At 46.4% G+C, this 23,425-nt stretch overlaps 1 protein-coding gene across 1 annotated transcript in view; it reads left to right on the top strand.

The window, feature by feature from the left end:
- The window catches only part of LOC124680379, a 43,079-nt gene extending 34,476 nt beyond the window's left edge, over window positions 1-8,603 (top strand). The window contains exons 2-5 of the mRNA XM_047215450.1: window positions 6,243-6,479; window positions 6,834-7,730; window positions 7,916-8,065; window positions 8,162-8,603. Coding sequence (XP_047071406.1) covers window positions 6,243-6,479; window positions 6,834-7,730; window positions 7,916-8,065; window positions 8,162-8,533 — 1,656 coding nt within the window. The 3' untranslated portion in view covers window positions 8,534-8,603. The remainder of the gene's footprint in view (window positions 1-6,242; window positions 6,480-6,833; window positions 7,731-7,915; window positions 8,066-8,161) is intronic.
- Window positions 8,604-23,425: the final 14,822 nt, after the last annotated feature.

Below are 23,425 nucleotides of genomic sequence, written 5' to 3'. Positions count from 1 at the left end.
ATATACAAGCTGGTACGGCGAGGTCTTTATAGCTCCATGACACGACATGCGGTAGGCCCATAACGCTTCTGATAGCTTCTCGTGCCAATCCCGAGGGTTCTCGTCAATTTTCCTCTTGATCAGCTTGATCAGACTTTGATTGGACGCCTCGGCCTGTCCGTTAGCTTGAGCATAGTATGTGGATGATCGGATCAGTTTAATCCCGACATCATCACAGAACTTCCTGAATTCTTTAGAAGTGAAGACCGAACCTCCATCGGTCGTGATAGTCTGGGGGATTCCAAACCTATGAATGACGTGTTCTTTCACAAACTTGATCACGTCCTCTGATGTGACTTTTTTCATAGGGACGGCCTCCACCCACTTGGTGAAGTAATCTGTGATAACCAAAATCCATTCATGTTTTTTACCTGATGCCGGATGGATTTTGCCGATCATATCCATGCCCCACCCCCGAAACGGCCAAGGTTTGATGATGGGGTTCATCGCTGATGCTGGCACCATCTGAATTTTTCCAAACATTTGACATGCTTGGCACCCCCGTAATAATTGAAGCAATCTTCAAGCATAGTGGGCCAATAAAACCCTGATCGCTTGATCAACCACTTCATCTTATGAGCCGACTGATGTGTTCCACAGGCGCCTTCATGCACCTCATGTAAGAGCCGATTCGACTCAGTCGGTCCTAGGCACTTGAGTAACAACCCTTCTAATGTCCTGTAGAACATATCGTCTCCTATAAGGACATACTTCATGGCTCTGTATCTCACCCGTTTAGGTGCCCCCCGAGCCGAATCTTTCAAATAATCGAAGATCTCGGCTCTCCAATCATTCTCGTTCCGGGAATTGTATCTCGAACTTCTGCTCCGTCGGCTATATCTATGTAGCCCGACGCCATTTGTGCGAGATTGTTGGCATCGGTATTCCGGGACCTTGGGATCCAATTGAAGTTAATGTACCGGAACTGTGTCATCAACTCACGGCATTCCACCCAATATGGGAACAGCGATTCACTTTCGCAACTATATTCCTCCGTGAGCTGGTTAATCACCAACTTCGAGTCCCCGAAGAGCTCTACAGCTTCAGCGCCAGCTTCCAATAACAATTCCATTCCTTTACGTATTGCCTCATATTCTGCTACGTTGTTGGTGCAAGGGGTAGATAATCTGATGGAGAAGGAGTATTCTGCCCCCCGAGGCGATACGAGTAGAATGCCGATGCCGCAACCACCGTCACAAACCGATCCATCGAAGAACATAGCCCATGCACGAATGGATAGTGCTGCTATATTGGTGCTGATCCGTTCAGCGATGAGATCGGCTAACGCTTGGCCCTTAACTGCCTTCGCAGCCGGTACCGGAGATCAAATTCCGACAGCGCAAGCATCCATTTACCGAGTCGGCCTTTCAAAACAGGGCCGACAACATGTGTTTGACGACGTCTGATTTACGGATGACGATGATCTCCGCCGTCGAAGGATGTGATGGAGCTTGGTGCAGGTGAAGAATAAACAGAGGCAAAGTTTCTCGACCTCAGGGTATCTTGTCTCCGCGTCCAGCATCCTTCTGCTGAGGTAGAAAACGACTCTTTCAACGCCGTCATAAAGTTGCACCACTACTGAAGCGATGGACGTATCAGCTACTGACAGGTAGATGTAGAATGGTCTGTCTTGCTGGGGCGGAACTAGCACAGGCGGCGTTGTCAGATATCGCTTAATTTCATCAAACGCCTGTTGCTGTTCTGCCCCCCAGTGAAACTCGTCGTCAAACTTGGTCTTCACCAGCGCCATGAACGGCTCGATTCGTCCTGACAGATTAGAGATGAACCGCCGGACGAAATTGATCTTGCCGATGAGGCGTTGAAGCTCCTTTTCGTGGTCGGCGGCTGCATGGTACGCACCGCCTCCTGACTTTTCAGGCCGATCTCAATTCCCCGTTCATGAACCAGAAAACCTAGGAATTGACCAGCCGTTACGCCAAAGGCACACTTCTTCGGATTCATCCTCAGCCCGAATTTCCGAGTCCGTTCTAGGACGCGCCGTAGATCATCCAAGTGCCCCTCCACGGATACCGATTTGACCACCACGTCGTCGATATAGATCTCCACCAACTTGCCGATCAGATCATGAAATATATAATTCATGGCTCGCTGGTACGTTGCACCAGCATTCTTCAACCCGAAGGTCATGACCACGTATTCGAACAAGCCTACTGCCCCCGGTACTCTGAATGCGGTCTTGTGTATGTCTTCCGGAGCCATGAAAATCTGATTATAACCGGCGTTGCCATCCATGAAGCTCAACACCTTGTGGCCAGCGGCGGCGTTTATCAATGTTTCCGCCACGGGCATCGGATATTCGTCCTTTGGGGTAGCTCGTTAAGATCTCGGAAATCGATGGCCACGCGCCATCGGCCGTCTTTCTTCTCCACCGGAACTATACCGGAGATCCACTCAGCATACCTGCATGGCCTCGATGAATCCGGCGGCCAACATTTTCTCAATCTCCTTCTTGACTCCTTCCGGAATCTCGGCCCTCATCCGACGTGCTCGTTGTTGGAACGGCCGAAATCCTTTCTTCGGGGGAGGCGATGCTCAATGATGCTCCTGTCCAAACCAGGCATCTCTGTGTAATCCCATGCAAAGCAATCCGGGTATTCCTTTAACAGGGCTATCATCTGTCCCCTGAGCTGCGGATCTAACTTCTTGCTGATAAAAGTAGGTCGAGGCTTATCCCCAGGACCGATGTCAACTTCCTCTAGCTCATCAGCTGATGTGAACCCGTACCCCAGCTTCCCGTCACCTGTGAGGTCGACTCCGCATACTGGGAGAGCGGGTGATACGGATACAGCGGGCCGATTACTAGCGTCGGCTTCTACCTTGATCATTACCAGGACGTTCTGGCGGTGTCGGGGCCGATCACATGGAGCAGCCTCTTCCTTGTCTTTGCCATAGGAGTAGTTGCCCTCGCCTTTATCTTCATCAAGGGGGTGCCCCAGTTCTATCATGTTGATGTTGAACGGATGTCCTGGTTGGCACCTCCAGGGGTGAGTACCGTTAATCCTGTCAACGGCACGCGCCGGTGAATTATGCGCTCCTGGTGTTGCCGATGTACGCGACAACGGCAAGCGGGGCTGGAGTGGCACTTTTCCTTGGTAGGTTCTGAGAGCTGACTCTAACAAAGAGTGCTGATTCTTCATGACCTCCCTGATCATCCGAACGGCGACATGCTCCAAAGTATTCACTAGGCTCTTGGAATGGAGGCGCAACGAGTGAGCCACCATGCCACCAATCTCGTGGCGCACGGCCCTGGTACGTTCTTCTGACGGGACAGATAGGTCCACTTCGTCGAGTGGGCCTTCCGGTGAGAAATCTTTCCGCGTGACGACATGCGGACGGGTCCTGTGATACGAGCCGATGAGGTCGGCTTCGAGGGTAGCCTTGATCTCGTTGTATTGCTTCTTGAGGTCGTCAGGCAGATCCTCGTAGGTGACTGGCGTGCCGTCCGCCATCTCGGATGTAGATGGCGATGTGGTTGATGTAGACGATTGTCCCACCGGGCGTGCCGGAATGTGTTGACTGCCAAAACCCACCGGCGGGCAGCGGCCTTGTCAACACCGTAGAGCCGGGGGAGCCTAGAGCTGCGGCTGGCCGAGACCCCTCCGAGCGACGGCCCGCAATGCTCTTCTCGGTCACACGCGGCGTTGCGAAGTGCAAGGGCGTGCCACCTGACCTATACCTGGTCGGGAAGGTGATGAGGTTGCCTCGCTTAGTTTCTGCAGGGCATACATGTAAACGTTAAATACGAGCCTCGATCGGCTCTCGAGTTATCCCGTGAATCGGCTCAAAGAGCCGATCCACCCATGATCCGTACGGGGTGCACGAATACTTGGTGGTCCTGCTTGATCAAGATGAAGCTAATGAGATCTACGACGATTTAGGGTTTTCACCGCATAACCGGATCATCCTACTCCAGAGTTGGGCCCTGCGGCCACGCACGGTGCTCGTCAGCCGATCCTAAACAAGGCCAAAAAACCAACATGAAGTTGATCCTAGGAACATCCCGTTTAGGACTTGCGAACGCCACCCTACGTGCCACTGGATCCTCCCCCCATTGTAAGGCCAAACTATTGCAGATATTAAACTAATCCTTGTAGAACAAGGAGCAACCGTAACGGATCAGATCTACTAAATAATGATCAAGCGGGTGCCGCCCCACACCTGAGACAGGCGTGAGGACGGCTAGATATGCAAGGGTTGCACTACGTAAGCATGCTTAAACGAAGAACAATACTAACCCTAACACATCTAATGATAACTACGTTGCTCGCCATCAAAAACGCTTCGATACGAGCAACGCATGAACAACGTGGGCTTGTGCTGCCTAGATCGCAAGATGCGATCTAGGCAGCATGTCGCTTACCTGATAGAAACCCTCGAGATGAAGGAGTTGGCGATGCGCCGAGATTGGTTTGTTTTTGGGGTTGAACGTGAGTTGTTGTTTATTCCATAAACCCTAGGTACATATTTATAGTCCAGGGGACTTCCTAATGTGGGCGTGCACTAAACCGTGCACGAGTAAGATTCTATCTCTAAACTAAGATACGATCTAATATGTTACAGATACACGGGCAATTAAGCCCAACTTGGTATAAAAGGCCGATCCACATACTTCTTCTAAATATATTTCTTCACACCCATCTTCGGTCGCGGCCCACCTCTGACTTGGTCAAATTCTGGTGATAACATAGGGTTAGCATTGTTCATCGTATCATATGCTGTCGTCGTGCAACCCTTAGACGTCTAGCCGCCCTTACACCTATCTTAGGTGTAAGGGCGGCACTCCGCTTGATCATTATTTAGTAGATCCGATCCGTTATGATTGCTCCTTGTTCTTCAAGGATTAGTTTAATATCTGCATAGTTAGGCCTTACAAACGGGTTGAAGGATCCAAGTGGCGCGTAGGGTGTAGTTTGCTAGCCCTAGACAGGATGTTCCGGGGATCAACTTCGTGTTGGTTTTTAGGCCTTATCTAGGGTCGGTTTACGATCACCGTGCGTGGCCGCCAGGCTCAATCACGAGTAGGATGTTCCGATTACGTGGTGAAAAGCCTAAATCGTAGTAGGTCGTTTTAGCTTTATCTTGATCAAGCAGGACCACCATCTGATCGTACACCTCGTACGGATCATGGGTGGATCGGCTCCTTGAGCCGATTCACAGGACAACCTGAGAGCCGATCGAGGCTCGTATTTAATGTTTACGTGTATGCCATGCAGGAAACTAAGCGAGGCACATCCAACACCTTCCTGACCGGGTATAGGTCAGGTGGCACGCCCTTGCATCAGCATCGGACGTGCGTGCCGAGTCTTTGCGGGCCGTCGCTCGGAGGGACCAGGGCCGGCCGCAGTTCCGGGAGCCTCCCGGCTCTACGGCTGTTGCCCGTCGCTGCTCGCCGGTGGGTTTCGACCGCAACACATTCCGGCACGCCCGGTGGGACAGTCTTCGACATCAACCGCATCGCCATCTACATCTGAGATGGCGGAAGGCACTCCAGTCACGTACGAGGATCTGACCGAGGAGCTCAAGAAGAAGTATGACGATGTCAAAGCAATCCTCGAAGCCGACCTCATCGGCTCTTTTCACAGAACCCGCTCACATGGCATCAGGTAGAAGGGGTTCTCACCTGAAGGCACGCTCGATGGAGTGGACCTATCCGCCCCGTCAGAAGAACGCATCAGGTCTCTGCGTCAGGAGATTAACTTCATGGTAGCTCATTCGCTGCACCGCCATTCTGAGAGCCTGGTGAACACTTGGGAGCGTGTCGCTCTTCGCGTGATCCAGGAAATCATGAGGCATCAATACTCTCCGTCAGGACCAGCTCTAGGGACTCACCAAGGAGAGATACCACTCCAGTCCCGACCACCGCTGCCATTCGCGTTGGCAGCACCAGAAGTGCCGAGTTCATCGGCATACGTCGTCTACAAGATCGGTGGTGACCCTAATGATTACCAGTTCTTGCATGAGGCGCCTAAGGAGATCCCTCACGGATACACGTGCACATAAGTTTGGACGCTTTATACGTGTTAAGTTCTTGATCATCAGCTGTACTTTTATACGTCAGATCGAGAGGAACAGAACCGGACGCTTTATTATACGAGTATAGCACAGAAAAATAAGAGGATTTCCTTTGGCAATAGTAGGGCCCGCATGTCATTCAGATACCCCTTGTGTGTCTTCCCCGACAGAACTCATTGCAGTTTCTGCTCCAGTGCTCCAGCCGCCGCATTGCACTGCCACCGCCGCCGCCACCGACCCCGCGTCCTTCCGCCGCCACCCTCCCGCGACCACCGCCGCACCACGTCCTTCCGCCTCCCCGCTCCCCTCGGCCGAACCCTAAAGCCGCGGCGCGCCCACGTCCTCCTCCACGCCACTCTCACGTCTACGCGCTCGACGACGGCAGCAAGATGCCGCTGCACCTCCAGGTAATCCACTCCCAACGAAGGCTTTGCTATTTTTCAATCGCTTCATCCACAATTACCGGCAACAAGTCGGCTTGATTCCTCGACTACAAAAGGTCTGACTAATTAGTGAACTTTACATATTCAGGAAATAAAAACTTGATAGACCCTGTTTCATACACACATAAATGCACAACCTTGGTGAATCTGAAGGGCACCAGGTTGCCCATGTGTGCTTAGGAGCCATTCGACTTTATCAAACAATTTACACTCTAGAAAGTCTATTGTTCTTGCCACTCTTCTAAATATTTTTCTGTTTTGGATTTCTGAGCTTAGTTATTTGGCAGCTAAATAATGGACCCATTGTTTTTGTTCCAGAAATTGGAGGATGAAGATAGGCTCAGCATGCTAATTGATGATATTTTACTGTCTATCTTGGGGAGAGTCAGTTTAGGTATGGCGGTAAGGACAGCCGTGCTTTCTACACGGTGGAGGCATCTGCCTTGGTTGCTGCCTGAACTCAGCATCGATGTCGAGGATTTCCTATCTGTTCCATGCACTGAACCTCTTGACGCAAATGATATGGAGGAAGCTATGGTGTCTTTGACCAAAGCAACCAGGGGTTTCTTGGCTGATCAGAAGAGAGGATCCACCATCTCAAGTCTGCACCTTAAGCTCTACTTGATCAACGCTTTCTTGTGTGAAGTTGGCCCAATGGTATGTGACGCGATCGACAACGGTTTGCTGAAAGATTTGGATCTCACCGTTCTTGATGAGACAGATCCTTTGGACTGCAGTGACGAGGATATGCTGCAGCGAGCTCAAGAGATCGATACTTTCTTCCGTGCCTATCCTAGTGTGCTCTACTGCCTCACAAAGCTCTCTCTGAAAAATGCAGGCTTCGACAAATTGGACATGCACCATGTCTTGTTTGACTGCTGCAAGCAACTGAAGCATCTAAGCCTTTGTTATTGTGATACTGGCACTTTCACTGTCTTTAAGATTGATGCACCAAACTCAAAACTTTGTGTTCTAGACATCGACAAGTGCCGCTTTGAGAGAATCGAATTGGTCTGCCTCCCGAAATTGGAGACGTTCATATGCACTACTTGGGTATCTCAGCATGTCCCAGTAACCTTTGGGTTTGTCCCATCTCTCGGGGAATTAGAGCTCTCATGGGGTAAATCATATGACCGATGCCCATTTAAATTAAGTGAGCTGCTACATGGCACAACAAGCATACACTATCTCACATTGGATTTCCAAGGAGAAAATGTAAGTATTATTTTTATTTCTTGGGAAACGGTACTCAATTTCTTTGTATTCATGTCATCACAGCTATGAGAGTTATATGATGAATGTGCTTATGCATGGTACAGAACAAACATAGCTGTAAATTCCTTTATAATCTCATTTATGTGCTTGAAAACTATTCTTCTTACAAAAAAATCTGTGATCAGCTTTGGTTGCAACCTGAGATGGAGGAACTCTGCACCGCATTCAACAAGCTAAAGAAACTGTCCGTGTGTGGCGTGTTTGTGGAATTTGACATTATATGGATTACGGCCTTTCTCGTAGCAGCACCATCTATCGAAAAACTACATATTCAGGTGAGGTCTTTGTCCGTATTTCTTTCCTCTTGTCCACATTTGAAGCTTTTGCATTTCACAAATTTTTATGGGAAATTATTGAAATCTGGATTCCAGGTATGGAACCATGCATGTGATGTGGGCGAGTTCAGAGGTGATGTCTACCGTGACAGAAGCACTCCTCAGTGGGAAATGCGCTTCAATGGCTCCGAGAACAGGCTACTGAAAGTGCTAGAAATCGATGGCTTTAGAGCACTAGAACAACAGTTCGCATTCATAAGATCCATGTTGGAGCGCTCTCCCAACTTGCGGAAGATAATTCTCAGAGGAGATGACCAATGCGACGACTGCAGACCTCTTGATGCATCGCTCCTCCATCCTTCGAAATTTCCGCAGAAGGATGAGGAAGAAATGGTGGTTGAGAGGATCAGAGACGGCATATTTTCGCCAGAGATAATTTTTGATGAAGACTGGTCACTGAGCATCTGAGATTTGTTTTTGCTCTTGTCAGTTGTCACCAGGACCGTGTCAAAGAGTAATCTTCAGAGTTCAATTTCATACACTTGGCACAAAAATCTTATTATGCGCTACTTTTGGTTTAGTCTGATCTTTGTTTGTAACTTGGATTGGTGTTTCGTCGCGCGTTCAGTCCAGAAACGGGAGCTCTTGATGTATTTGATTGTGATCCTAGTTATTTGGATTAGTTACGATCAAAGCAGTACTAGTTGTTTTGAGCCTTATCCGTGCATGGGGGCTCTTGATGTATTTGATTAACGGCTTAATTACTTGCCTCTGTCGTGGGGGCTTATTGTCTTTGCCTAAGTAAAGAGAGAAAATTAGTTCCTAAAGGTCAATTGTCGACCAAAAATAATTGATAGTTGCATTTGCAGCAGGTGCCTGAAATAAGGATATTAAGATGATTCTGTTCAGGTTTTCTACATATACTGTACAAAATGCTATCACAAAATACATAGGTAATTGTAATAGCAAACAACAAACACAAATCTCATACTCTCCGTAAAAAGTTTCTCAACTTTGTTTAGATACACACACATGTTTTAGTTATATCTAAAAAAAAGTTGAGCAACTTTTTATGCGTCGGAGGGAGTATATACTTCCGAATGCATTTAAAATCATTCTTGTGAGCGAGAGCCAGTTTATTTCCACAGCCATGTGTACATCCAGAAAAGGCAAGATGATACACACTGTAAAACCTTTTTCGTAGCGTATGAAGATATACACTGTAACAGCAAAATTAACCGGCCGATCCATGGACTCCGTGTTGGTACGATCATGCGTGCACCGACTACCGTATCCTCTCTGAATCCATCTTGGACTCGGAGAGAACAATCCGAGTTCGTCTTGGACTTGCACGATCATGCAAGTCCGGCTCCCAAGACCATCATAAAAGAGGCGCCGCCGGGGCTCCAATGTCCAATCCAAGCCAACGCGAGTTACCATCTTCTGGCCATTGCTCGATCGTCTTCTGGCCAGCGTTTAGGCACTCGGTCGAGTCCTCGGCCGGTTCGGATCGATGGCTCAAGCCGGTGACCACCTCGCCTTCCGTCCCCACGACCAGCAGCACCGCGCCGACCTCCGCACGACTACGGCGGTGTCCTGCAAGAGGAAGGCATCCTCCGGTCACCCGGAGGCTCCGCCAGCGACCAGGCGCGGCAAAACCATCATCGAAGACGAGGACGCGCTGGCCGGACAAATCATCGAGCGCGCCGGGGCGACGGCGGCTAAATCGTCCGGCGAACCTGCCAAACTCGTCGGCGGCAGCGCGGCGTCCAAGAACAGCCACGGGACACGGCGCTCCGAAACAGAGGACAGCCTACTACTCTACGGTGCCCACACGGCGTCCAAGAACGGCGGCACGACGGCGCCGCCCATCGTCATCGGCGACGGCGACTTGCCCTGCCCAGAACCAAAACCTGCAGCGACGTGGCACGGGGATAACACGGAGGTTTCGCCTTTCGGATACAGGACGTGGGACCCGACCGACGGCGGCCGGTACGAGCTGCTGTCGACGTACACGCCTCCGCCGCAGTGCCTGGACGCCGACGAGGAGGACGCGCTGTGGTGGCTGGCGGCCGCCTACACAGCGCCTGAGCTCTACACGTCTCCGGCGGACGTGTTCTGGGGCACGCCGGACGGGGTCTGGACGCTGTGGTGATCATGACTAGTTGAGACGATTATCTTGCTGTGATGCTCCCCGTTCTTTTTAGGGTTTTGAGATGATCGATGTGCCCGCTCCATAGTTAGCATGATGATACACATCTAATTACGTCAGATTCGTCAGAACATGTATGCCAATGGCAATGGGGATTGTGTTCTTTTTTGTGTTGTGTTGTATATATAGATTGTCATGGCATCCAACTGCCTGCGACTCTGTTTTGCCGTCGACCTGTTAACTTCAGTTGACCGATGTCCAAATTGATACGAACATGAAGAGTTTCACTTGACTGGTCGAATCGATGCATGACATACTACCTCTGTTCCGTAGAACAAGGTGTAAATTTTTTTTCTTCAAAAGTTAAGCAGTATAAGCTTTAACCAAGTTTTTAGAAAAAAGATATCAACATCTACAATGTTATTAGATACATCATGACATGTATCTTCAACAATAGATTTTTCAGTAATTTGGGCGTAGTATTGTTTTGTGTTTTCCAGTACTTGTTCATCTTTGCTCTTCGGGAACTTGGAAGGTAGAGATGGTGCATCAAGGGCACTACACAAGCCGCATTGCTCATCTCCTTTGAGAACTATCTTCTGCAAGTTGGGAGATCACTCTAGCACGGATCTTATAAATATGAACCGTTGTTCTAGTAACCTAAAGCCAATGAATTCTAGCTCTTTCAACAACCAGTTCTTGGAGTCGTTGAAGTCCATCTTCCACTGAGGAGTTCTTGTTTCAGAGAAGGACTGCTGCTCTCTGAACTTGTCGGCCCATCACATGGATGTAACCATACCTATATTTGGTGCGGAAATCATTACAAATGTAGTTAGATATCAGTATTAAACAGCATACTGATAAAATTGAAGCCCTGAATGCAGAGAAGAAAAGAAAGAAAACATAATTTAGGAGAAAAAAAAGGGACAATCCATATCTCAATTTGTAACATCTCACAGAAGGTGCAACCGCAAGAAAGGCCTTAAGAGGCAGAAGGCAAATCTTAGAGGACGGATGATGGTACATAGGCTTTTCCTCAATCTATAGATGCTTTAGTGCCAGGCAGGCAGAGGCAGAGCCGCGTCGGGCAACGAACAAGTAGAGAGTCGGAAGATAGTTGCAGCTAAAGCTAGCAGAGCTAAACCCACATTAATAGCAGGTCGAATTCCGGCACTGAATAAATCTGCAGATAATCATATTTGTCTATCTGTACGGGTACCGCGCACATGCAGCTTCCTTAGCTTCTTGAAAGATGTACAGAGTTGCATCATTTCAGGTTTCATCCAGAGCTGATGAGAAAATAAATAAGCAAGAATGATCAACTCACAAGCACAGAGATAAGATTATCAAAGAATTTACAGCTATGATTATTCCCAGCGATGTAAGTCCGATAGGTTTTTCTTTAAGGGATAACTCTAATTGCTGTGACAACATGATAAATACAAAAAAAAAATGTGACCACTTTGCGAAAATAAACTAGAACTTACGTTTTATCCTTGGAAATCAAATGTGAGTATATATGTAGGGATGGCAATGGGTAGCCATGACCCGTGTACCCGTCAGGTAAAAAGTAAAAACCCATTAGGAGTACATGTATGCAACAAAAAAATTACCCATGGGTATGTAAATGGGAAATATCATACCTATCGAGCATAGTGGGTACGGGTATGAGATGGTAGAAGCCATACCCGTATACCCATTTACTTACTCAAAACGTGACTAGTGCTTCAACATGATATTCTAACGTACTTAATTTTCGTTCTAATCACACATTCACAACTGGGATGAACCTCACACTTCTCTGTCTCACAATGGGTGGAAGGTTAGTGATGATTAGACCCCTATTTAGCATCGTTGCACCACCTGTCATGTGACTGTTGCAGTGTTCATATACTATACGTGATCACATTCTGATGTGTTGTTGCTTATGGGCAAGTGTTACTCTTTATGAGAATATGTTTTTGTTAATAATACGCTTTTGTTCATAATTATGTGTTGATATTTATAATATGTTGTTTTATAAATTATAGTTAATGTTGTTATGTACAAATTTTTTATCATTTCGTTGTGTTGTGAGCGCGGGTATTTTTACCCGCGGGTACCTAGTTACCCTGTCGGGTGATGGGTATGAAAAAAACTTGTACCCATTGAGCGTATGGGTACACGTGACGGGTAATATTGACGACGACGGGTACGGGTATGGGATGGCTCGACCCGCACCGATACCCTGCGGGTGCCATCCCTAGTTCCATGTAGAAGCTCACTTAATTTAAATGCAGGTTGATCGCATATTGCACAATATATAAGAGTTCTAATTCCCCAAGAGACGGGACAAAACCAAATGTTAAAGGGACACCTCGAGTTCCAGCAGAGCTTCTCCAATTTCGGAAGCCAGACCACCTCAAGTCTCTCAAAAGCAACACTTGATGAGTTGTAGACCACCTCGCCGTACCACTCTTCTCTTCTCGGTTTCAGCTCGAAGCTTCCCACACCCACGTACAATGGCCAAGCTTCACGTAGTCCTCCTCTTTTTGCTCGCCGCGGGGATGTGCACCACGACCTTCGCCGCACCGCGGTGGCGACATCCTCGCCCCAACTATGTGCATCTGGGGGGGGGGGGCATCGCCCCCTTCAGCTTTTGACCATTCTCTGAAGTTGTTTTTTGGGGGATAGGCTTAAATGGGATTTTTAACCTTTTGCTTCCCAAACTTACAGATTTTGAATTTCGCCTCCATCAGATCTTGGCTAGCTGCGCCACTGGGCACCATGTCGGCCTCCACTAGGGACGCAGTCACTTCCTCATGGCCGTCAACGGGAACCACATCGGCCTCCACCTGCGTCGCGGTCACGTCCTCCTCACCGTCAACGAACACCACACCAGCCTCCAACCCCGGTGCTGTCGCGTCTTCCTCATCGTTGATGGGCACCAGCTCGGCCTCTACCGATGACGTGGTCACGTCCTTCTCTCCGTCAACGGGCACCACGCCGGCCTCCACCGGCGACGCGGTCGTGTCTTCCTCGTCGTCGACGTGCACCAGCTCGGCTTCCACCCGCGACGCGGCCACATCCTCCCCGCCATCAACGGGCACCACGTCGGCCTACACCAAATATGTCGATGAAACCCCCGTTGATTAGCCAAGAAACTCCTCGTTGCTTTGGCCAAAGACAGCATTGCACTTCCTCCATATCATTTGCCTCGATAAAGTTAGAGCATCTCTAGCAGAGTCCGTAAAAGGGCCAAAACCGAAAAATAACTGCCAGTTTACGGCTTCGGGCTGAAAAATGGCGCCAATCAGTTACTGTAAACAACGCGAAACTGAATTTTTTTCGGGCTGAGACCGAAAATCCAAATCGGCCTGTATTTGTAGGGGTCGCTCGAGCGAACCGAACGGTGTATCCATATCTAGGGCGCTCTGAAATTTCAGCTGACGCAACTGCTCGCTCTCTCCCTCCCCGCGCTGCCACCACACTCTGTCGCCGCCGCACAGCCCAATTCGCCCGAGCTCGGCATCCGGAGCTACCGCAGGTCGCCCCGCACCCCGCCCGCGGTTCCTTGCCCAACTCCGGGTGCCTTCGCCGCCGCGCCGTATGAATCAAGGATGAGCTCGGGTGACGAGTTCGTCGATGTTGATCTATCAGGTTCGTCGAGTTCGGACGATTCCGACCTCGACGAGCTGCTCCAGGATGACGAGATAGAGGCCACCATGCTCCTTCTCTCCGTCAAGGAGCTGGATGACCGCGCGAAGCTGCTAAATCGGAGGCGCGGGTCGGTGATGGGCCGGAACCACATCCAACGGAATCGCCTCCTCGGCCACGAGCAACTGATGGGGGACTACTTCGCCGAGGTACCTACCTATCCCCCTCATCTATTTTGTAGAAGGTATCGCATGCGCCGTAGTTTGTTCGTCAAAATCGTCAAGGCATGCGAAGCTGATTGCGCGTAGTTAACACGTCCGTTGGGAACCCCAAGAGGAAGGTGTGATGCGCACAGCAGCAAGTTTTCCCTCAGTAAGAAACCAAGGTTATCGAACCAGTAGGAGCCAAGAAGCACGTTGAAGGTTGATGGCGGCGGAGTGTAGTGCGGCGCAACACCAGAGATTCCGGCGCCAACGTGGAACCTGCACAACACAATCACAGTACTTTGCCCCAACGTAACAGTGAGGTTGTCAATCTCACCGGCTTGCTGAAAACAAAGGATTTGATGTATAGTGTGGATGATGATGATTGTTTGCGAAGAACAGTAAAGAACAAATAGGACCGGGGTCCACAGTTCACTAGTGGTGTCTCTCCCATAAGATAAACAGATGTTGGGTGAACAAATTACAGTTGGGCAATTGACAAATAAAGAAGGCATAACAATGCACATACATATACCATGATGAGTACTATGAGATTTAATCAGGGCATTACGACAAAGTACATAGACCGCTATCCAGCATGCATCTATGCCTAAAAAGTCCACCTTCAGGTTATCATCCGAACCCCCTCCAGCATTAAGTTGTAAACAACAGACAATTGCATTAAGTATGGTGCCTAATGTAATCAACACAAATATCCTTAACAAAGCATCGATGTTTTATCCCTAGTAGAAACAGCACATCCACAACCTTAGAACTTTCTGTCACTGTCCCAGATTTAATGGAGGCATGAACCCACTATCGAGCATAAATACTCCCTCTTGGAGTCACAAGTATCAACTTGGCCATAGCCTCTACTAGCAATGGAGAGCATGCAAGAACATAAATAACATATATGATAGATTGATAATCAACTTGACATAGTATTCAATATTCATCGGATCCCCACAAACACAACATGTAGCATTACAAATAGATGATCTTGATCATGATAGGCAGCTCACAAGATCTAACATGATAACACAATGAGGAGAAGACAACCATCTAGCTACTGCTATGGACCCATAGTCCAGGGGTGGACTACTCACACATCGATCCGGAGGCGATCATGGCGATGAAGAGACCTCCGGGAGATGATTCCCCTCTCCGGTAGGGTGCCAGAGGCGATCTCCTGAATCTCCCGAGATGGGATTGGCGGCGGCGGCGTCTCTGGAAGGTTTTCCGTATCGTGGCTCTCGGTCCTGGAGTTATTATCGACGAAGGCTTCTTATAGGCGGAGAGGTAGGTTTAGGGGCGACGCGAGGGGCCCACACAACAGGGCCGCGCGGCCAGGGGGTGGGCCGCGCCGCCCTGGCGTGTCGCCGCCTCGTCGCCCCACTTCGTTTCCCTTTCGGACTTCTGGAATCTTCGTGGAAAAATAATATCCTGGGCATTGATTTCGTCCAATTCCGAGAATATTTCCTTACTAGGATTTCTGAAACCAAAAACAGCAGAAAACAACAACTGGCTCTTCGGCATCTCGTCAATAGGTTAGTGCCGGAAAATGCATAATAATGACATATAATGTGTATAAAACATGTGAGTATCATCAATAAAGTAGCATGGAACATAAGAAATTATAGATACATTTGAGACGTATCAAGCATCCCCAAGCTTAGTTCCTACCCGCCCTCGAGTAGGTAAACGATAACAAAGATAATTTCTGAAGTGACATGCTATCATAATCTTGATCATACTATTGTAAGCATATGAGATTAATGCAGCGATTCGAAACAATGATGAAGATAATGAGTAAACAAATGAATCATATAGCAAAGACTTTTCATGAATAATACTTTCAAGACAAGCATCAATAAGACTTGCATAAGAGTTACTCATAAAGCAATAAGTTCAAAGTAAAGACATTGAAGCAACACAAAGGAAGATATAAGTTTCAGCGGTTTCTTTCAACTTCAACATATTTATCTCGTGGATAATTGTCAACACAAAGTAATATAACAAGTGCAATAGGTAAATATGTAAGAATCAATGCACACAGTTGACACAAGTGTTTGCTTCTGGGATAGATAGAATAGGTAAACTGACTCAACAACAAAGTAAAAGATAGGCCCTTCGCAGAGGGAAGCAATTATTACTATATTTGTGCTAGAGCTTTTCATTTTGAAAACAAGAAACAATTTTATCAACGGTAGTAATAAAGCATATGTGTTATGTATAAGATATCTTATAAGTTGCAAGCCTCATGCATAGTATACTAATAGTGCTCGCACCTTGTCCTAATTAGCTTGGATTAACACGGATTATCATTGCATAGCATATGTTTCAACCAAGTGTCACAAAGGGGTACCTCTATGCCGCCTGTACAAAGGTCTAAGGAGAAAGCTCGCATTGGATTTCTCGCTTTTGATTATTCTCAACTTAGACATCCATACCGGGATAACATAGACAACAGATAATGGACTCCTCTTTAATGCATAAGCATTCAACAACAATTAATTTTCTCATAAGAGATTGAGGATTAGTTGTCCACACTGAAACTTCCACCATGAATCATGGCTTTAGTTAGCGGCCCAATGTTCTTCTCTAACATTATGCATACTCAAACCATTTGATCATGAAAATCTCCCTTACTTCAGACAAGACGAACATGCATAGCAACTCACATGATATTCAACAAAGGTAAACGTTGATGGCGTCCCCAGAAACATGGTTACCGCTCAACAAGCAACTTATTAAGAAATAAGACACATAAGTACATATTCTTCACCACGATAGTTTTTAAGGCTATTTGTCCCATGAGCTATATATTGCAAAGACAAAGAATAGAATTTTAAAGGTAGCACTAAGTAATGTAATTTGGAATGGCGGAGAAATACCATGTGGTAGGTAGGTATGGTGGACACAAATGGCATAGTAGTTGGCTCAAGGATTTGGATGCATGAGAAGAATTCCTCTCGATACAAGGCTAGGCTAGCAAGGTTGTTTGAAGCAAACTCAAGTATAAAAGGTGCAGCAAAGCTCACATATGAACATATTGTATCTATTATAAGACTTTATATTGTCTCCTTGTTGTTCAAACACCTTAACCAGAAAATATCTAGACTCTAGAGATCAATCATGCAAACCAAATTTTAACAAGCTCTATGTAGTTATTCATTAATGGGTACAAGGTACATGATGCAAGAGCTTAAACATGATCTATATGAGCAAAACAATTTCCAAGTATCACATTATTCAAGACATTAAACCATTTACCACATGCGGCATTTTCCGTTTCCAACCATATAACAATGAATGAAATAGTTCAACTTTCGCAATGAACATTAAAGATAAAGCTAAGAACACATGTGTTCATATGAAACAGCGGAGCGTGTCTCTCTCCCACACAAAGAATGCTAGGATCCGATCTTATTCAAACAAAAACAAAAACAAAAACAAAAGCAAACAGACGCTCCAAGTAAAGCGCATAAGATGTGACAGAATAAAAATATAGTTTCACTAGAGGTGACCTGATAAGTTGTCGATGAAGAAGGGATGCATTGGGCATCCCCAAGCTTAGACGCTTGGGTCTTCTTAAAATACGCAGGGATGAACCACGGGGCATCCCCAAGCTTTGACCTTTCACTCTTCTTGATCATATTGTATCATCCTCCTCTCTTGACCCTTGAAAACTTTCTCCACACCAAACTCAAAACAAACTCATTAGAGGGTTAGTGCATAATCAAAAATTCACATGTTCAGAGGTGACATAATCATTCTTAACACTTCTGGACATTGCACAAAGCTACTGGACGTTAATGGAACAAAGAAATCCATCCAACACAGCAAAACAGGCAATGCGAAATAAAAGGCAGAATCTGCCAAAACAGAACAGTCCGTAAAGACAAATTTTAAAGAGGCACTAGACTTGCTCAGATGAAAATGCCCAAATTGAATGAAAGTTGCGTACATATCTGAGGATCACGCACGTAAATTGGTAGATTTTTCTGAGTTACCTACAGAGAGGCAGATCTAAATTCGTGACAGCAAGAAATCTGTTTCTGTGCAGTAATCCAAATCTAGTATTGACTTTACTATCAAAGACTTTACTTGGACAACAATGCAATAAAATAAAGATAAGGAGAGGTTGCTACAGTAGTAACAACTTCCAAGACTCAAATATAAAACAAAGTGCAGAAGTAAAATAATGGGTTGTCTCCCATAAGCGCTTTTCTTTAACGCCTTTCAGCTAGGCGCAGAAAGTGTGAATCAAGTATTATCAAGAGACGAAGCATCAACAGGGGGTTTGGAGCTTTCTCAACTATGCATTTTATCTTATCTATGTAAGTTTCAGAGGCTCCTTTTTCATTATACTTAGGCTTGCTATCCTCATCAAACAAATTTTCGGGAACAAGCCAACCATAGTTATTTTCTAGAGCTTCATGCATTCCTAGGAGCTTACAAGGTATTGTTGTCTAAATCTCCCCACCATCATTAATATTATTAGTGTACCTTATTCTATCCATGTCCATCTTTTCAAGTGTACTAGCAAAGTTGGTATAAGAGCCAAGCATCTTATATTTAGTAAAGACCTGTCTAGCCTCTCTTGCTACACCACCAAATTCTTTGAGAAGGGTTTCTAAAACAAAATCTTTCTTTTCTCCTTCTTCCATATCACCGAGTGTAAGAAACATATGTTGAATTATAGGATTGAGATTAACAAATTTAGTTTCCAACATGTGTACTAAAGAAGCAACAACAATTTCATAAGTAGGAGCAAGTTCTACCAAGTGTCTATCTTCAAAATCTTCAGCTGTACTAACATGAGTGAAAAAATATTCTATATTATCTCTCCCAATGATAGACCCACGTCCTACCGGTATGTCTTTTAGAGTGTACTTAGGAGGAAACATGATGAAATAAACAAAAGGTAAATAAAGTAAATGCAAGTAACTAATTTTTTTGTGTTTTCAATATGGAGAACAAGATAGTAAATAGAGTAAAACTAGCAACTAATTTTTTTGTGTTTTTGATTTAGTGCAGCAAACAAAGTTGTAAATAAAATAAAGTAAAACAAAGCAAGACAAAAACAAAGTAAAGAGATTGGAAGTGGAGACTCCCCTTGCAGCGTGTCTTGATCTCCCCGGCAACGGCGCCAGAAAAAGAGCTTGATTGCGCGTAGTTAACACGTCCGTTGGGAACCCCAAGAGGAAGGTGTGATGCGCACAACAACAAGTTTCCCCTCAGTAAGAAACCAAGGTTATCGAACCAGTAGGAGCCAAGAAGCATGTTGAAGGTTGATGGCGGCGGAGTGTAGTGCAGCGTAACACCAGGGATTCCGGCGCCAACGTGGAACCTGCACAACACAATCACAGTACTTTGCCCCAACGTAACAGTGAGGTTGTCAATCTCACCGGCTTGCTGAAAACAAAGGATTAGATGTATAGTGTGGATGATGATGATTGTTTGCGAAGAACAGTAAAGAACAATTGCAATAGATTGTATTTCAGATGTAAAGAATAGGACCGGGGTCCACAGTTCACTAGTGGTGTCTCTCCCATAAGATAAACAGATGTTGGGTGAACAAATTACAGTTGGGCAATTGACAAATAAAGAAGGCATAACAATGCACATACATATATCATGATGAGTACTATGAGATTTAATCGGGGAATTACGACAAAGTACATAGACCGCTATCCAACATGCATCTATGCCTAAAAAGTCCATCTTCGGGTTATCATCCGAACCCCTCCGGTATTAAGTTGTAAACAACAGACAATTGCATTAAGTATGGTGCGTAATGTAATCAACACAAATATCCTTAGACAAAGCATCGATGTTTTATCCCTAGTAGCAACAACACATCCACAACCTTAGAACTTTCCGTCATCGTCCCGCATTTAATGGAGGCATGAACCCACTATCGAGCATAAATACTCCCTCTTGGAGTCACAAGTATCACTTGGCCGAGCCTCTACTAGCAACGGAGAGCATGCAAGAACATAAATAACATATATGATAGATTGATAATCAACTTGACATAGTATTCAATATTCATCGGATCCCAACAAACACAACATGTAGCATTACAAATAGATGATCTTGATCATGATAGGCAGCTCACAAGATCTAACATGATAGCACAATGAGGAGAAGACAACCATCTAGCTACTGCTATGGACCCATAGTCCAGGGGTGGACTACTCACACATCGATCCGGAGGCGATCATGGCGATGAAGAGACCTCCGGGAGATGATTCCCCTCTCCGGCGGGGTGCCGGAGGCGATCTCCTGAATCCCCCGAGATGGGATTGGCGGCGGCGGCATCTCTGGAAGGTTTTCCGTATCGTGGCTCTCGGTCCTGGAGTTATTATCGACGAAGGCTTCTTATAGGCGGAGAGGTAGGTTTAGGGGCGACGCGAGGGGCCCACACAACAGGGCCGCGCGGCCAGGGGGTGGGCCGCGCCGCCCTGGCGTGTCGCCGCCTCGTCGCCCCACTTCGTTTCCCTTTCGGACTTCTGGAAGCATCGTGGAAAAATAAGATCCTGGGCGTTGATTTCGTCCAATTCCGAGAATATTTCCTTACTAGGATTTCTGAAACCAAAAACAGCAGAAAACAGACAATCGGCTCTTCGGCATCTCGTCAATAGGTTAGTGCCGGAAAATGCATAATAATGACATATAATGTGTATAAAACATGTGAGTATCATCAATAAAGTAGCATGGAACATAAGAAATTATAGATACGTTTGAGACGTATCAGAAGCCAATTCGAATTACTTCAAGCAACGTAGAAATGCTGCCGGCGTGATGGGTTTCAGCCCGTTTCAAAAAATCTCGGCTGCCATGAGGGTGATTGCGTATGGCATCTGAAAGAACATTTCCCGCCCTTTTGGGTTTTGTGTGTTTGATGTCAACACAGGTACATATTTATGTATGTTGTTGTAGACATGTACATGGTCTTATTCTACATACATGGCTGGTGGACACATCTGTCAAAACTGGAACTATTGCTGCTTGTTTGCTCCTGGCGGAAGTTCCAGCCTCAGCAGGCGGAAGTTCCGCCCAGATGCTCCAGACAATAGCACCTCCGTGGATTTCTCCGAAGAAGCACGGCGGAAGTAGGCCGGAAGTTCTGGCCAGCGGAACTTCCACCCTACTTCCGGCCAAGTTCCGAAAACGGCGTTTTTGCTTACAGTATGTTCCAGGGGTTTTTTTCTCCCGATTCCGGAAGTAGGACGGAACTTGGCCGGAAGTTCCGCCCTTGTTCCGCCTGCACTCGCTCCAGCTTCTTCTCAAACGCGATGGGATCCAACCGGAACTTCCGGCCCCTACAGCCGGAACTCATTGGGACAAGCTGCTCATTCTTTGCCAAGTTCATCCACCATTAGAGCCACCTCAAGAAACACAAGAATCACAAGATCTCCTCCTCCTCCAGCCATCCAAAGCTCTTAATCTTTGGAGAATCAAAGGAGAAGAACCTGATCTACATCTTCACCGAAGCGATTTGCATTTCCCCCTCATATGCTTGAGGGTCCCTTTGCTAGTGTTCCTCTTTTGGAAACCCTAGTTGTTTGGTTGATTTGTTCTTCTTGTTGTTGTGTTGTTACAGATATTGGGAGCCTCCAATTCGGTTGTGGATGTGTGCCCCGAGAACCTTGTAAAGGCCCGATTTCCTCCTCGAGGAAATCCATTAGTGGAAGTGGGCTAGGCCTTTGTGGCGTTGCTCACAGGAGACCTGAGTGAAGCCTTTGTGGCGTTGGTCTAGCTTTCATAGCGACCACACTCCTCCAAACGTAGACGTACTTCCTGTCAAAAGGAAGGAACTACGGGAATCATCTCTGTGTCTCTGCGTGCTCCACTCTCGGTTACCTCTATCCTTATTAGCTTCCCTATATATTGTCTAGCTATATATTGCTTAGTAGTTGATCTTGTCATATAGGTAAATTCACATAGTTGCATATCTAGAGAATTTACCTTTGTGTCAAGCATAAATTGAAAAAGAACTAAAAATTGGTTAGCACCTATTAACCCCCCTCTAGGTGCGGCATACGATCCTTTCAGCATCCCAGCGGACACACCGACGAGTATCTTCGAATTGGCGAAGATACTACCACGGAGTCGGTTCGTAGGTTTGCTCGCATGATTATCAAGTTGTTTGGGCCAACCTATCTACGAGCTCCCAATGAGGATGACACAAAAGGATTGATGGAGATAAATGAGAAAAGAGGTTGGCCTGGCATGCTTGGTAGTCTTGATTGTATGCATTGGACATGGAAGAATTGTCCCAAGGCATGACATGACATGTACTGTGGAAAGAGCAAAGATGCTACCATTGTACTTGAGGCCGTCGCATCACACGATTTGTGGATTTGGCATTGTTTTTTGGCTGCCGGGAACACTCAATGGCATCAACGTGCTTCAAAGATCCCCTTTGTTTGCCAAAACAGCAAATGGGGAAGCACCCACTTGCAATTACAAGGTCATGACCAATGAATACTCAATAGGATATTACCTGATCGGTGGCATCTATCCGGATTGGCAACTTTTGTGAAGTCTGTGAAGGATCGCAAAACAGAATAGAAGCTGAATTTTGCAAATCGCAAGAAGCAGCTCACAATGACATTGAGAGAGCTTTCGGAGTTTTGCAAGCAAAGTTTGCCATTGTTCGTGGCCTAGCCCGGTTTTGGGACAAAAAAACCTTGTGAACATCATGACATGTTGTGTGATTCTTCACAATATGATCATCGAGGATGAAAGAGAGTTAAGCTTGTCTTGCTTCAGTGACAACGTTGGCACCCAAGTGGAACCCCAACGCAATCCGGATCGCATTGGAGCTTTCCTTGAAACACATAGGTAGATTGAGAATGCCAGTACCCATGCCCAACTCGTTTATGATCTGAAAATGCACCACTGGCAGCGACATGACCATCGCGTTTGATCTGACCATTCCATTCATTTATGTGTGACATGTATCATTTTTGAAACATTTGTTCATTTGTTCAATTTTCTGAGAATTTTTGTAATTTGGTTGGGACATTTTTCATTTGTTCAATTTTCCGAAAACCGTTGTAATAATTTGGTTCAGACATTTTTTCATGTGTTGTAATAATTTGGATGATTTTTGATTAATTATGATTGATTGTTGTATGTCTTGCATATGAATTCTATGAAAAATCCTACCTTTACGGGTTCGGAAGCCGCTGGCGTAGAACAGAGCCCGTAAACCAAAACTGTAAAACAGATTTACAGTTTTGGTTTACGGGCTCTATTCTGCGCCAGCCATTTTTTAACCCGTAAACACGAGTTCGGTGAACTGAACTCCGAGTTTTAAGTTCACGTGTTTATAGGCTCTGCTAGAGATGCTCT

Source organism: Lolium rigidum, unplaced genomic scaffold (genome assembly GCF_022539505.1).
Source record: "Lolium rigidum isolate FL_2022 unplaced genomic scaffold, APGP_CSIRO_Lrig_0.1 contig_14805_1, whole genome shotgun sequence".
Taxonomy (NCBI): Eukaryota; Viridiplantae; Streptophyta; class Magnoliopsida; order Poales; family Poaceae; genus Lolium; species Lolium rigidum.
This window is presented reverse-complemented; position numbering and strand designations above follow the sequence as displayed.